This window comes from Antedon mediterranea, chromosome 1, assembly GCF_964355755.1.
Source record: "Antedon mediterranea chromosome 1, ecAntMedi1.1, whole genome shotgun sequence".
NCBI lineage: Eukaryota > Metazoa > Echinodermata > Crinoidea > Comatulida > Antedonidae > Antedon > Antedon mediterranea.
This window is the reverse complement of record NC_092670.1, coordinates 18,939,009-18,955,336: the sequence shown is the minus strand read 5'-3', so window position 1 is coordinate 18,955,336 and position 16,328 is coordinate 18,939,009. Positions and strand designations below refer to the sequence as shown.

The following is a 16,328-nucleotide window of genomic DNA, read 5'->3' as shown; positions in this document are numbered from 1 at the left end:
GTACACTTTTTCAACATTTTTTGTGTACGGTCGTTGGCATGCATATTTAATATTTAGTCCCGTAGATCATGTCGTGGGAAATCGATGATAAAGCTTGGTTCCCACTAGCGACGCAACGCAAGAACGTAACGCGACATAAGTGATTTGACCAATCATAAGCGATGGATTATTCGAACAATGACTTCTCATTGGTCAACTCGTTTGCGTTTCGCGTACGTCCTTTTGTTGCGTCTCTAGTGTGGGAACCACGCTTAACAACCGTACCAACTCCTTGCTCGTGAATACAATTGCAATGCAGTGCAATGTATACTGTGTATCATACGAATTTAAGTTTAATTCAGAGGCAAAGGATAAAACGATTATTATATAATGTTTCTGCCCTTGCTTTTGATATGTTATTATTAGATAGTTATTTTAGATTTTTTATGGGAAAACTTGCCAATATCTATATATAAAGCTATATATTTTTAAAAACCTTAATTATATCACGAAGCCCGCCATTCATTTAATTGGATATCTGCGATTTAATTAATTAATTTGATTTAACGAGATGAATTAGTATAGTCTTGTATTTAAAACAATAGACAAATTCATAAAGGCCTAGTGCGAATAAAAGCCTACTATTATTAAGGCCCTATTATTAATTAATGAAATATTATTATACATTGTTGTAAGTAATATAACACGTAATAGTATGGTGGGATCCAATCAAAACCAATTAAGTTATTTTCTTAAAACGCAAGCAAAGTATAATAGCCCCCTCTTATTCAGCTCGGTTACATTATTCGTCCTCACTTGACCGCGGGTTTTTTTTCAATTCAATATATACCATCACCAGCTTAAAATAAATATCTGTGCTCAAACTTCACCTTGTGTGATATAAAAAGATATGCCTATTTAAAATGAGCATCGTAAAGATACATGTATAGGATACATGTTGAGGTGTTTGTCAATGAAACATCGTGTTATTAATACGTAATTACTATCAAACGATAATGCTACCCCGAGGACCAATGTTTTAATGTGTAAACTACGTATTATTATGATAGCACCACTCATCACACTGTAGATGTGTTCACAAGAAGACAATCCAGTACTACAAACAACCTGTGGAGTGATACACACAAATAAGATACCGTACTGTCGAGTTTACGCGCGTAAATGTTATTATTAGCCTTCTACGCTTGATTGTTGAGGATGTTATCTCCATGAATTGGTTTGAGAAGTGAAGATGTCATCGGTAAAGATGTCAGAGCCGTCAAAACAAGTGGCTAAACCACTCTTGGAAACGAAATCACGATTTGACTTATTAAGCAAATGATTACTATTGAGTTGTGTCAATAAATTATCAAGAAATTCTACGTGATAGTTGACAGTGTAGTCATCGACGGATCGTCTGCCTGCTAATCAATTTGATGACGTTTTTATTACATTTCCATTCGATATAACTGAAATCACAAACAACGGCATTTAATACTAAGAATCAGAATCTGTTGATGGTTCTGTTTTGGATCTTCAAACATTAAATCACACTTCTACAAAGCTGGCATAAACAAACTACTACACTGAAGTTGAAAAAGAACATTTCCAGAAACTGACTCAATACTTTCAAAACTTTAACCAGCAACGTAAGTTATCAATTATATTTTACAATATTTATCATTTTACAGTAACCGTTCATTAACACCACTTCGAAAATGTTTATAATTTCGCTGCTGCCGGCGCATGAAATTGAAAGACGCTCTTTGTCTACTGTACGAGTTTTGTATTTGATAAAACAAAATTTTTTTGTTTGTTTTTTATCTTTATACTGGGTGACCTCTTCAGTCAAAGACTGATCTCCCAGAGGGCCCAGTTGGTGATCAGTGGCTGTGATGTACTAATACACCGGGGTAACCCCCTACTCGTCTCGAAAGATGTACTAGGTTCTTTAAAGTGCACACGAGCAAGTTGTATCAACAGAGTAAAAATTGCGGCCATGATATGCCACTATGCCATCTGTCTACAATGATTTGCCATCATTCCTTTCTTAATAAGTGAACAAACGGCTAGGCTTTATTTAGTATTACTAAATACTTTCTTCTCTTTACTTAATTTGTCCATATATATAGGCCTACACTTACCCGTGAAATTCGGTTTCTTTGGCTTGTTTGGTCATTTTGATTTTTTTTTATTATAGGTGTTTTTTTTTTAAAATTAGGTAGTATTAGGTATAGGCCTATATTTTAAGTAACCCACTTGTTTATTACCGTATATACTTTAATGGGAAAAGCAAGATTAAGAATATGGAATAAGGGAGTTACCGATTGGAGATAGATAGGAGAATTCACTTGTTTGTTTAAAAGCCCATTTAGATCTTGCCAGCCGGCCAAGGATTATTGCTCAGTTAAAAGACCAAATGCAATTGAATGTCAGGCAAGATGATAATTGTTTGGTTACGAAAGTAGCATTACACCTATTTAATTAATAAATAAGGCGGCAATCCGCTAAGTGACGGTAATCCGTTGCTGCATAAATCGTAAAGCCGCAATTAATATTTGCAATAACTTCGATTTTTTATTTTAAAAACCGAATCTGTTCCAGTGTACTGATGATTATTCTATCCGATACGCGTTATAAGTGATTTCAATGGAAACGAATACGATACGAATATGATATTAATGATTGATATTATAACTTGAGACGGAGAATGTCCTAAAATGGGTGAATATGAAGAAAGACTGGTGAAACAGTAAATAATAATTAACAAGAGAGATAATGATGAAAAAGTTACACATCTTATTTGAGTGATTGTGAAACAGTTGACCAATAATATCTTAAACAAGTCGTTACAGTAGTGGTAATGTATTGGTGAAACAGTACAACATGCCTGCAGTACAATTTGCCTTAGATGAGTAATTAATGCAAGGTAATATATTGATGAACCATAAGCTGACAAGACGGTTTTTCATTCATATTCTGAAATATCGGTGAAAATAGTTTTTAAAAATAGTTTCTTCTCCAATTCAATATAGGAGGAAACGACATTTTTTTCAGTTCTCCTGAATTTTCAGGAAAAACAGTTCAAAGGAAACTCCATAATTTTTTGTCAGCTAAATAAACCAATCACAATGTCAAATATGTTCAAATTTGCATGTCACAGGTGAGATACTAGACTCACTATATCGATGCATTTAATGCGATTCTCTAAAGATACAAGGTTATGGTTTACAGTATCAGCAAACAAAGGAATCTTCGCTTCATAGAGCTAATATTTAACTTAAATTGAATTCTACTCTACCAAAGTGATTCTTGTAACAAACCTAGCATGATATAGGCCTACTAATTGCTCTAAATAACCTGCACATTTTACGATGTCATTTTGCCATTTACTAAGCTTATATTGCCATTTAAGTACCTATGCAGTTATAATAACACTGAAGTAAACGCAACCAAAATCAGTATAAAGATTTCAAAGCCGCAAGGCAGAACTGAAGACAAAATGTAAACTTCAATAATACGCATGCGCACAATAATTTACAACCGATATCAAATTTGTTTGTCGTGATATTTAACATTTTATACTCTAGTATTCTCCAGTTTCAATTTAATCACATTTTCGTTGTTGCAAGATAACTACAGGTAGTCGATTTTTATTTACAAGGAAACAATAGGACTAAATATTAAAGTGGATCTTTTTAAATTATGTTTGCATTTTATTGATTGTGTTATTATTATGATTTTTTTTCTTTTGATATAGTTATTTTTCTGAAACATGGGATACTTAACGGTTACGTTTACCATCTTATTGTTGATACATTCATCCTCATCTGACTTAAATCAAGACTGTGTCCAGAATGAAAAACTACTTGAGACAATTTTGACGTCGCTACAAAACTCACTGGTCTTTTTAGGAAAAGAATACGATTCATTGAATTTAGATGTTATCTCAGGTTTACGAATGACGCAAGGTTTGTACTTACTACTTATCTTTTAAACAAAAGAACTTTTGGGGTTCGGTTGTCTCTCCATGGGTGTAGAAATTGTACTCCAAAATTAGGACCAAAAGACCGTTATATTTTATTCCAACTGCACATAATTTTAGTATTTTTTTATATATATATTTCGGCAAATTGCCAAGGATAACCATAAGCGAATTCATTCACTATCCTTCTTAAAAGTAAACATATACAATATGCTCTACATAAACAAAGTCTTTGGAAGTGGCGTTTTAATTTGTCATTTAAAAAAATCCTGACATATGACAGGATTTAAACCCAGGACAGACAGAATCATAACCACCAAGCCACAACTCCACTAAAAAGCCTAGACTCATTGTATAGCCTTTGTAAAACTTAACATACAAATAATAAAGAAACCACTCAAATATATGGGTTACACCATGACTTTAAAAACAATTTTTAACCAGACTAATAGATTATTTCACTACCGTTATGTATAGTTGAAAATTCAATTTGCAATTGAAACGTGCTTCGAATATTAAACAAAACATATCTTCTTAATTATCTACGTTGTTTTGTTTCACAACATGCAGCAATACCATGATCTTGATCAGTAAAATACAAAAGGCTTACTACCTGTAAATTCCATTATTCGTCATAGGTACATGGATAACAAAACAATTTTGCAAAATTAGCTTTTTTATTTTTTACGAGATACAAATATTTTACTTGATTTTAGAATAATATTATGAAGTCAATATTTAGATTTACCATGGAGACAAAACAAATAATACTGTCTACCTTCGTGGTGTTAAGTAAGTTGGATCATGGAAAAATACTGCAAGTTGAGTAACTTATTTCTCCAGAATTGGATTCTAAATTCTTCCAAATACCACTCGTTTTAGAAGTCTTTGGAATGACGTTTAGTATAGATATACCATTTTTGTGAGCTAGGTTGTATTAGTCCTGACTATAAAATTGGTCTCTAATTATGAATAAATCTATGTAGTAGGCCTATTCGCAACTGTAGATTTCTGTAGAATCAAATGGGAATACATGCAGTAACTGCATATACAAGGCTATTTTCATTAATTTGTGATCCGTGGAGTTGCTAACAAGAAATTGATTGAATTAACGATCATAGTGCATTTCGATGAAACATATCTTAAGGCGTATAACATTCACAGAAAATATCGATGGAGTTTTGAAGTCGTGTACTACTGTTTTCTCTGAATACGTAGCTGTAGCATTAGCCAATTGTACTCCAATATTTCTGAAGTTGTACATTATTTCTCACTTACGTGTAACGTATAGCGTTATTATTCATTTATATATTTAATTTCGTGACTTTCTATCGTGATAAAAGTCACGTCACGCGGTGAGTGTGGTATATTTCCTTGAAGTACGGCCGGCTATACTGGGTTAATTATTCTATTTTTTTTAACCACAAGAGAAACAAACCCTAATGTCGCAGAAAAGATGCATTAATCATCGCAAAAACTAACGCGTTAAGCGTGAGTGCTCAGAAGAAAATTTCACATAGAAGTTCTTTTACCTTCATAAGCAACAATCTAAATCGTCCGGTTATATTACAATTATTAATTAATTTGAAACGATAAGATGAGGAAATCTGTGAGAATGGTAAAACCGAGATATTGCTCTTCTTTTCTGTTTTTTTTTTTAAATTACCAGTTACGAAACTTTCTTGATGTGTTAACTCATGTGCTGCTGATTCGAAAGGAAATTAACAAATACAAACTATAAAATATACACTTGATCTAGCCAAACTTATAATAGGGAATATTATACAAATGTTTATGAGTGTAATGGTACAAATAATGGCACGAGGTGAATGATGAAAGGTTATATCAACGAGGCAAAGCCGAGTTGATATAACCTTTCATCATTCACCAAGTGCCATTATTTGTACCATTACACGAATACAAAACATTCATTATTTGTTTTATATAACATCTAAATAAATTCTAGTTATTTGAAAAAGTACTATTTAACGATCGTTGAATAGTGCGTACTATTGCACGCCATGTGACCCACATTCGTCCAATCAAATGACAGGAATTTATATAGGTGTTATATAATAACTATTATCCTTCAGATCAGTACCCCATGTTGTTACCTGAGCCGCAACATATATCTAACACAGGTTTGTAAACTCAAGCATTGTGGTATTGGCTCTTTCTATGTTTTATATGGTCTGATATCTTTTATTAACTGATAATTACACTACAATAATTAATGCTTACCTGTAATAATAAGTCCGGGAATAGAGTCTGTTCATCATTTGATAATATTCCTTCCATTATCCTCAGATTTATGACAATCAATTCAAAATGCCATAACAATAAATTATAACCTAAAATATACAATGGAACAGATGTTTAAAAATGGAAAATTCGTTGATGAACTATGTTCCAAAAATGAGTGCTGTTTGTGATTTAGTTCATTATAATAATGCAGTTCTACTCAACGAACATAACTAAACGCAATTTTCAATATAATTAATATTACATTGGATGTTCTAACTTTTAAACATCTTGCATCCAAAACTGATAGTGGAAAGAATTGTATCCCAACCAGATTTATTCGTTTGTGGAATACACTACCGGTCAATATTAAAGACGCCTTTGTTTGCGGAAGTTGGGTACAATTTAAAAATTGTTAATGGACCACTTTAAAAATACTATGCCTCTTTAATGTATATAATTATTGTATTAATATTACATATTTACATTGTTTTATGTTTTAATGTATGCTTTGAGTGCTGGTGTGGCACGCCTTATGGCGACAGTGGTCCTTTGACACTCAAAGTTTATGTGTTGTTTTAATGTTGCTAAAATTAATAAAATAAAATAAAAATAAAACATTTTTCTATTTTAGCTGAAATCAAAGCCGCATTTGTGCGAACTCCATATCTACCTACTGAATCGGGAAAAGGTAGTTTACAAGCCAGGCTAGCTGCAATGTCCACTTTCATTGATGAGATAGTAACTCTTGCTAAACCTTATGTATACAGAACATTGCCCGTGTACTACAATAGTAAGTGTTATTTATGTCTTTATCCGTCTTTTATTTACATCTAGCAACCTATAACCATAACGTGATTATTTAGGGATGGCGAGGAAAGTGCTTTGTTGTAGGCCTACCCAATTAAGAATGTATATTATTATATCATATACCGTAATGTAATCTGTGTTTCAACAATAAGACGTTAAAAAAGTCAAGCGCTGGTGTTGATAATCGTATTATAAAATAATGAAGCTATGTGATCATCAAGATGACGATGATGTTCAAGTTGAAAAAATAAGAGCAGGAAAATGAAAGTTATCGGTGACGACGCTGAAAGAATCGAATCCCACCTATCCATACTGGAAACAATCCAGTTGTAATACTGGAGAAAATCAGGTTGTAAATTTAGTAATAATGGCTAGGCACATAGTGAGTAGCCATATAAATAACATTACGGTGCATATACATCGGCGCCAATTCTGTTACGCACCGATTAACTCGACGAAGAATTCAGATTACTAATCGCGTATTCTTAACACTCGCGTCACTGATCCATAATGGTGTACCGTAAACTCTACAACCAAATCGATAAAGCCAATACGTGGACGACACAGCCTTATAATTAAAAGGTATCATAATTTCTTACATCTGGTTAACGTTGATTAGTAATACCTACATTGAATATGATGGCATTTCGTATATAAAAATTGATCTGGATGGATGCGCTAGGGGTCAATAGGTTGTGAAGTTTTTGTTACTGCCTTGAGTCATTTGTGATTAACTCATTATACATGGACATCAACAACTAGGAAGAGTGATATTAACGAATCAATTTTGATTAATACCGTATGAATTACGTATATATGTAAACATATTTTAGTTATAATAATACACTTATAATAATAATCTGTATTATTATTGAAAATTACCCACGCAGATATTCATAATTAATTACAGTAATGATTTTCTTAAACATTTATCATCAGGCTCCTTATAGATCAATAATATGCATCGCATTCCCCATGGAGTCATCTATTTGCTTAATCTTCTATTAAATCACACACATTAGGTCTAACTGATGTCTCTTTTGCGGTTTTGATTAATAATGTTTTCTGGATTTTAAAGATGAAGGCGTACGAAACAAAGTCACGTGGTTACTAATGATCATGAAACAGGCGAAAATAAAGACCATTGTCAATCAAATTACATGCGTCTTTACTATGCTTTAGATTTGTCATAACTTCTTAAAAAAAAGGTTACTATGAAACATACGAAAATAAAGAATATTGTCAATGAAATACATCTTTCTTTACTATGCTTTAGATTTTCCAGAACTTCTTAAAAAGGGTTGGAATATACGAAAATAGAGAACATCACCAATCAAACTACATTCTTCTTTACTATGCTTCAGGGGTGGCGCCAGGATCTTCCCGACGCGGGGGCTACATTCCCCCGACGAGGGGGGCTATGCGAGCATCACAAGGCTGGGGGCCAGGGGGCCGCCAAGGACCCCGGTGGGGGTCCAGGGGGCGAAGCCCCCGGAAGCAACGCGTTCTAGCGTCATTTGAGGTCATTTTAATCAGATTTAGGGTAGCCGTTTTTTCCATTTTTTATAATGCATAAATAAAATACTGCGTGCAAAAAAACGATGCGCGATGACTGTTTCAATCCATATTTTTCAATTTAAAAAATAAAAGTTCAAAGAAAATTTAGAAAAATAGAGTTGGAGGTCCTGGAAATTGGACTTATTATACTTCAAAACATGAAACAAAATATATAAGTCCCTATCAGGGTTGTGACTGAGCTAAGAAATGTTTGAAAAATAGAGATGTTAGGTCCCGGAAAATGCACTTCTTGTACTTCGAAATATGACCAGCTTTATTGTTGGGGCTGAGCTAAGAAAATGTTTAAAACTAGAGCTGCAGGTCTTCGAAAAATTGCATTTTATACTTTGGAAACATCAGGTCCAGAGGCTTAAAAAACGCAAGCGTACCTTTTTCAGTCGGGGAAATAAGTTTATTCCTCCCAAGTGTATGCCTGCGTACCATCTGGACTTCCGAGTGGTGAGAAATTCATGACATACAGGACATTGAAAATTTAATAACTTAGCTATAATAAGATGTTGGCTAAGCGAAAATGGCATGTTTTTTTGTTTAGTAATGGATGAAATATTTATTTTAGGTGCCCCACGGTACAGAAGGTTACTTGTCAATTAAAAAATTGGTGAACATACGAACAATTAACATAATTCGTTTTTGCTGTAGTGTAGCGTAGGCTACGTCGACACAGTACACGATGTAACCGTCGGTAAACTTCGCCTGGAAAATAACTACAGTACACATTTTGGTCCCTGGATGGAACATGATATCACGACCCAACGTTGAACGATTCGTACAAAGGGATACCGCCAGACAAGTGCGTACCTATAGCTATTGTTTAGTAGTAAGTTAGATCGCTGGCAATAATGAATGCATATAAAGTGCATAATATCACTCTGACGTACTCTCACGGTCAATGAAACGTCGAGGTTTTCTAGGCGCTGAAGCTACGAAGTGAACGCGAACGAATTATATTCCCCGACAAAAAGTACCCGAACCGTCGGTAAACTTCGCCTGGAAAATAACTACATTACACATTTTGGTCCCTGGATGGAACATGATATCACGCGTCTCGACCCAACGGTGAACGATTGTACAAAGGGATACCGCCAAACAAGTGCGTACTAGCTATTGTTTAGTAGTTAGATCTCTGGCAATAATGAATGCATAAAAGTGCATAATAGCCCTCTGACGTACTCTCACGGTCAATGGAACGTCGTGGTTTTCTAGGCGCTGAAGCTATATGAAGTGAACGCGAACGTTTTTTACTGTATGTTATATTCCCCGACAAAAAGTACCCGTGTTCCCCGACGGGGGGGCTAGGCTCCCCGACGAGGGGGCTAGAGCCCCCGTAGCCCCCCCGCTGGCGCCACCACTGCTATGCTTTAGATATTTCAGAACTTCTAAAAAAGATTACTATCAAACATACGAAAATATAGAACATGTTGTCAATCAAACAACATTTTTCTTTACTATGCTTTAGATATTTCAGAACTTCTAAAAAAAGGTTACTATGAAACATACGAAAATAGAGAACATTGTCAATCAAACTACATTCTTCTTAATATGCTTTAGATTTTTCAGAACTTTAAAAAAAAAAGGTTACTATGAAACATACGAAAAGAGAGAACATTTTGTCAATCAAACTACATTCTTCTTTACTATGCTTTAGATTTTTCAGAACTTCTTTTAAAAGAGTTAGGGCCTGCTATAAAGCATACGAAAAGAAAGAACATTGTCAATCAAACATGCTTTTTTACTTACGTTTTAAATTTGTCAGAACTTCTTTTAAAATGGTTACTTAAACATACGAAGATAGAAATTGTCAATCTAACTACATGCTTCTTTACTATGCTTTAGATTTTTCAGAACTTCTTAAAAAAGAATTCTGGGCCGTAAGTAGTTGGAATAAAGATCATGTGTTATTGAATACGCCATTTTCATTTGGCAACAACCAGGTAGAGAAGATAACAGAAGCGGCTAGCGATAGGTGCTTGACAGAACTACTCGGTACCGGGTAAGTCAGCCAACTATGAAAACCCAAACCGAACTGAGCCCAAAACAAAAGCAGTATCCTTCCTTGACTTATTTTCTTTTACAAAAACATGATAATTTCACCAATGCATACTGTATTTTTGACAAAACCAATTCAATCTAATACAGTATACTTATAACTTGAACTCATTACGCAATGCAAGACCTTTTAGGCCTATACCTATTAATGGGTCGACGTAAATTGCACTTTTTATTTTGTAAGATATGTTGACGTCATGAGACATCCACGGTATATTTAATCTTTGAAATAGTTCTTTGAGATTGATTTTTGCAAGAAATGCCGATATATACTAACATTAAGTAGATTTTTTTATCCGGTAAAGGTTTGTAGGATATAGCTCTTGTATTTAAGCTGTTAAGTAACGTTTTCATCCGGTCGCATTTTGAGGGATAAGCAGAATGTTCAGTACAGTTTTTATTGCGAAAAAAAATTCTTTTATAAATATTTAAGATATACTTTCATACGCGGCATATTGAAGAGATCATAAGAGATATTTTCATTCGGTTATTGAAAAAAGTCAATGTGTTTCTATGTAACATTTTAAGCAGAAGAATTTTAACACCAACCGTGCATATTGTATATGTACCATTTTAAAAGTTAATCCACATGCGCGCGCAACTATAAGATTCATCACGTTTCGTCTACTCATTGTCTGTCAATCAACAGCGCACGCGAGCGTTTAGAAACGAATCTTAAACAGCTCTTTTTTATATAGGCCTACACGATACGGTAACATTTGGCATCAAATTAAGTCAGTGCATAGGAAAACACATTTACATTAGTAAATTGGACGCATAATTAATATCAAAGTACGTTGTTATAATAAATAGGACATTATCGGTACCATTCACATACTTTCAACAATAATTGTAAAATGATAGTGATAAATTCTGTACTTTTGTTTACAAAAACTTTAATGATACTTGAAAGTTTTCAATAAAGTAATTAGGGTGTCACGATATTTGTCTGATAAGAAATTAAGCGCACAAGTTGTTGTACTTTTTACATGTAAAACATAATTTATTAATATGTTAGAAATTATTGTTCTCTTTTAGACCATCAAAAAAGAAATGTACAATTGCAAGTGAATGCCTAGCTATAATGGAGGCGGATGGATATAAGGGTTATGAGGTCACTCACCAACTTCTCTACTTTATACTAATAGACCGCGTAAGTAAAATAAATTATTACGTGATTTCATATAACTTATTCCAGAACAAATTTAGCAACTCTTCTCAAAATGAAAAAACATCAATGGAATAAATTACCTAATGTAATGGAAAACATCTAAGTAACTTTCACTAAATATAAATCATAACGAAGAAAAGAAAATAGTTTGAGTTTTGGATAACCTTCAAAACGTTCGGCCTTCTTGTGATTCTTGCTAGTTTCTCCCACTGTCGTTATCAAAATGATGACTATTTGAAACAAAAAAATATTATTATTGCCTTTATCAAAACCTGAAATAACTCTCTTTTCTTTTACATAATTTTAGCTTCGGTGTTTTAGCTATGATCGCATACGTCATCAACGAAATGATTATGTCATCAAGGGTTTGTGTTCAAATATATTTCAGCAAGCCAGTGATCTTTCTAAAACGGAGTTTAATGGTAGAATCGACCATGATCTATTTATGGAACAAAGTACGTAAATTCACTTCGTTCAGTTCTTTTTTTCCTATAATACGATAATGCGCAATCATGTATTTTTTTTTAATCTTTTGTGGACCACCACCTTTATTCATTCAATGTTTTATTACATAACTTCTAAACATTTTCTACCTTTTTCATTATTTTCTGTTTTTTCCTTATTAGGCTAATATCATAATTTTAACCTTTATTATCATACCAATAGTAAACATTGGCATTCATTTAGTATTTTTGTTTTCTGAATTAACATTAATACAGGCCCTAATTACTTCTTAACATTCTTTTTTTTTTTGCCCAATCATGTATTGTAACACGCTACACGTTAGCTTAAAGTTTTATCTTTTAGAAGCCTAAATTAAGATTCTATAAAAAGTTTATTTTCATATAGGCATGTTTTTGAAACATATGAAAAGCTGAATTTCTTTCACAAACTAGAATTAATATTACTGTATACATTTTAATGAACTTGTCGATAACGCCTATATATTAATTTAATTTTCAGTTGCATTTTGTGGCGGCTTATTAGGTTATAAGGAATTTCTACGTTCTGATTGGCTGAATTATATCCTAAGTTGGCAATTAGATAGTGGGTGTTTCTCAGTCATTAATTCAAAATTATCTGGTAAGTTTAAATATTGCGAAAACGAGTGGGAAGCATAATTAATTCAAAACTGTACCACCTCATTGAACTGTGTGATAGAACAGCGCATAAAACAATTGATATTCAGATGATGTTATGACGTGTTATGACGTAGACAGTAATTGTCGATAACAATTTCTATTAAAGTGTTCACTAAAACAAAAATAACACACAAATCGTTTTATTTCTTTAGAAAATTCTGGTTATCGAAGAAAACGAATGGACGTAAAATTAGCAGGTAACTATCATTAGGCCTATTGTATGAAAAATGTTATTTTTATGAATAAGGAGTATACCTACGAAATAAAAAAATTAAATAAGTGATAGAGAAAGCGTATATTTGGTAAGTGAAAGTAAATACATCGGTGACGTCAGAAAACCCTCATACTCACACGAAATAATTTTTCATTCGTAATCAATAATTAGCGGACTACAATATTAGGCGTTAACGCTAATGCATTGCAGATTCCAAGTAGCCTACACTTATTGCCGACGATATCATGGAGTTTATCTGTTGATTTTGCTGTACGTATCTACATCACGAGGCACGGTGCTCAACAGAGCAAACCATTAAAGTCAACGATCGCATTCTAATCCACTAATGGCCCGTCATTAAAACATCAACGTATAAGCCTGGGAACATTATTTGACACGCAATGTGAAATAAATATCATCACGTTTCTAATGCTAATCTAATGACCTCGATGACCTTATTCGTCTCGTCATAAAGGTCTTCGCCACCAATAAATGTTATATTATTTAATTTTATTTTAAGAAGCCCTCTTTACCATTAAATAATTGATTCCTTTAAGGGATTGGCTACAATTATGATAGCGTTGAATCTAAGTGCCATTCGATCCTATTTCGAGCTTAGAGCATAATTGAATAAACTTTAACTGCACTTTCTTTCCATCAGGCCTAAAGCATCGATGTAACTGTAGTTTACATGACCTTACTTTAAAATAGTAAATATTACAAGTACACTAGAATGTTTCATCCAATAAAGAACATGTAAATAATGGCTTTTAATATAATGGTATAATCACATAATAAACATTAGTAAATTGACGTACATTTATTATTAAGGTTGACGTAACTAAAACACTTGATTACGCCCTTCTGCATAACATAATTAATATGAAGAAACTAGTAATTAACGTCTGTTAGTCATAGTCAATATCGTAAATACAATTTACAAGTCTTCCTAATAATTGCATTTATTTCATGTTTTATTAGACGGTGGATATGGTTGTTTTGGACACTGTACTGCAGTTGCAGTTATATCACTTGGAGGCTACTTGCGTGAAACAGTTGCAACTATGAAAACTTGCATTGAATGGAATTAGCTTTAACATGGCTAGATTCTAAAAGCAAGTTCCAATTCTTAATATGTTGCTTAGTTCTTCTATAAGAACGACGTCCCAATTCTTCGCAAAGAATATGTTGTCCGGCTTCAGTGCTCTGCGAACGCGCTTCACTTCTTCTTAAAATCAGACTTGGTTCTACCTGGTATATTCTAAAATGTTGTCTTCTTTATTTTAAGAAAGTTTCAAAAAACATGGTTCAATCCTTCTAAAAGTTTCGACCCGATTCTGCTACTGTCAAGAGGTATATATAGATAGATACCTCTTGACAGTAGCAGAATTGGCTGAAGTGTCAGATTTGGTTCTACCTGGAATATTAAAAAATGTTGTCTTCTTTTTATTTGAAGAAAGTTTTAAACAACATGGTTCAATCCTTCTAAAAGTGTCAGACTTGGTTCTATCTGGTATATTCTAAAATGTTGTCTTCTTTTATTTAGAAAGTTGTTGACAACACGGTTCAATCCTTCTAAAAAGCGTTCCAATTCTATAACTGTTCTAACGTTTTTTACAGTATACCAACTAAGAACTTTAATGACATTTCACTACGAAGTTTATGGAAACAACTTTCGTCCAGTACTTGATAAGAAACGGCTTATGAGGCAGTCTAATACAAGAAATGACTGTGAAAATTTAAAATAATTCACTCAGAGACAAAGCACAGTACTTACTATCTATCCCGAAAGATGTACCAGTGATGTATTAATGTTAAATAAAGTAGTATGTCAGGTGCTAAGAGCTATTTGTAACAATACATTTGTTCATACAGTGATATATTTTTATGATTAACTCTACTTTCCTAACTCCTTCCTTTCCATAAACTCATAGTGTTATTTTTGTAAACTTGTGTCTTTTCCATTGTAAATGTACGTCTAGCCTGATGCAAATAAATCTGTAGAAATGAGCATCAATTGTGCCATCATTATTCTTTCTCTCGTTCATTCAATCGTTCGGTCAATCAATAAAAAAATGTTGCTTATTGTGTATTGTATTTGATTTATTATGCGACGAAAATAAAACACTAAACGGAACACTTCCAGTAAAATAAACAACAACACTTCTAATATATTTGTTGAGTTTTCTTACGAAACCATAAAATGTAATGACACTTATTAGTTCATGCTTTTAGTAGGTAAACATCCGCGTTTTATGTCGATTACATAATAAAAGGGTTCGTCTTTTGAAAATGACATATGTATGATGGTCACTCGGGAAGAAGTGAAATAACAAAAGAATCATGGGAAAGATAGAAAATGTGTTTGACGTAGCTATGCCTGCGTAGTAGACTAATTTTCATGATTAAATTGACTAACTCAATTACTGGTTAATCAGTCTCTTGATAACAATTACACCACGTTTTTTAACAATAAATATACTTATAAACGAAGCTTCGCTATTGACAAAACGACACGTCGCATTATTTCAGTTGCTGATTAAAACCTGATCAGGGTGAAACAGTCAAAGAACCGTATATAAATCGCACCCACGAATTATCAAGATGGCATATCATAATCCAAGAAAAGCATCTTATTCTCAATTCAGATTTACGAGGCGTTTACATAATTTTTGCTTTTAATTAAATTATTTTGTGTTTAAACAATAATTTATCTTGATACAATCATAATCTGAAAAGCACATATTCATATTTATTTCATTTTATGTCAAAATATCAATATTCAGTTTACTCATGCTTTTTTAGTTTACTTTTCTCCTACTCTTCTTTCTTAGTATACTACGCGTGACACAAAGAAGCAACTTTATTGGGCTTACCCAGAGTTCCCATTAGGCCTACTAAAAATATCATAGACTAGAGCCAGCTAGGCTAGGCTGAAATATTATCCCATAAAAAGACGACCTAGGATAGTAGGCCTAAGAATACGAATTTTATACAATCACATGACTACCAATTGAATTAAATAAAAATATGTCTTGCCGCAGAACTAGCACTTAAGCTAAGCAAAGAGACTGTCTTAGTTAGCTAGGCTAGTTGGCCCAGCTACTCTTTTATACAACAACTTCTCAACTCATGCTTGACCTTGGGCCTAACTAGGCCTAT

General features: G+C 33.2%; 1 protein-coding gene across 2 annotated transcripts; it reads left to right on the top strand.

Moving 5' to 3' along the window:
• Positions 1-1,372: 1,372 nt before the first annotated feature.
• On the top strand, positions 1,373-15,295 carry LOC140060384 (UPF0764 protein C16orf89 homolog). Of its 2 annotated transcripts, none has more exons than XM_072106572.1 (9): positions 1,373-1,628; positions 3,740-3,950; positions 6,840-6,998; positions 10,427-10,583; positions 11,678-11,792; positions 12,118-12,265; positions 12,774-12,893; positions 13,105-13,149; positions 14,148-15,295. In XM_072106572.1, exons 2-9 carry the CDS (start codon positions 3,755-3,757, stop codon positions 14,255-14,257), a joined length of 1,050 nt encoding a protein of 349 aa, XP_071962673.1. In that variant the 5' UTR covers positions 1,373-1,628; positions 3,740-3,754; the 3' UTR covers positions 14,258-15,295. The 2 variants fall into 2 exon arrangements, with proteins under 2 accessions (XP_071962673.1, XP_071962680.1); XM_072106579.1 differs by lacking the exon at positions 1,373-1,628 and adding an exon at positions 3,565-3,621.
• The last annotated feature ends 1,033 nt before the right edge of the window (positions 15,296-16,328 follow it).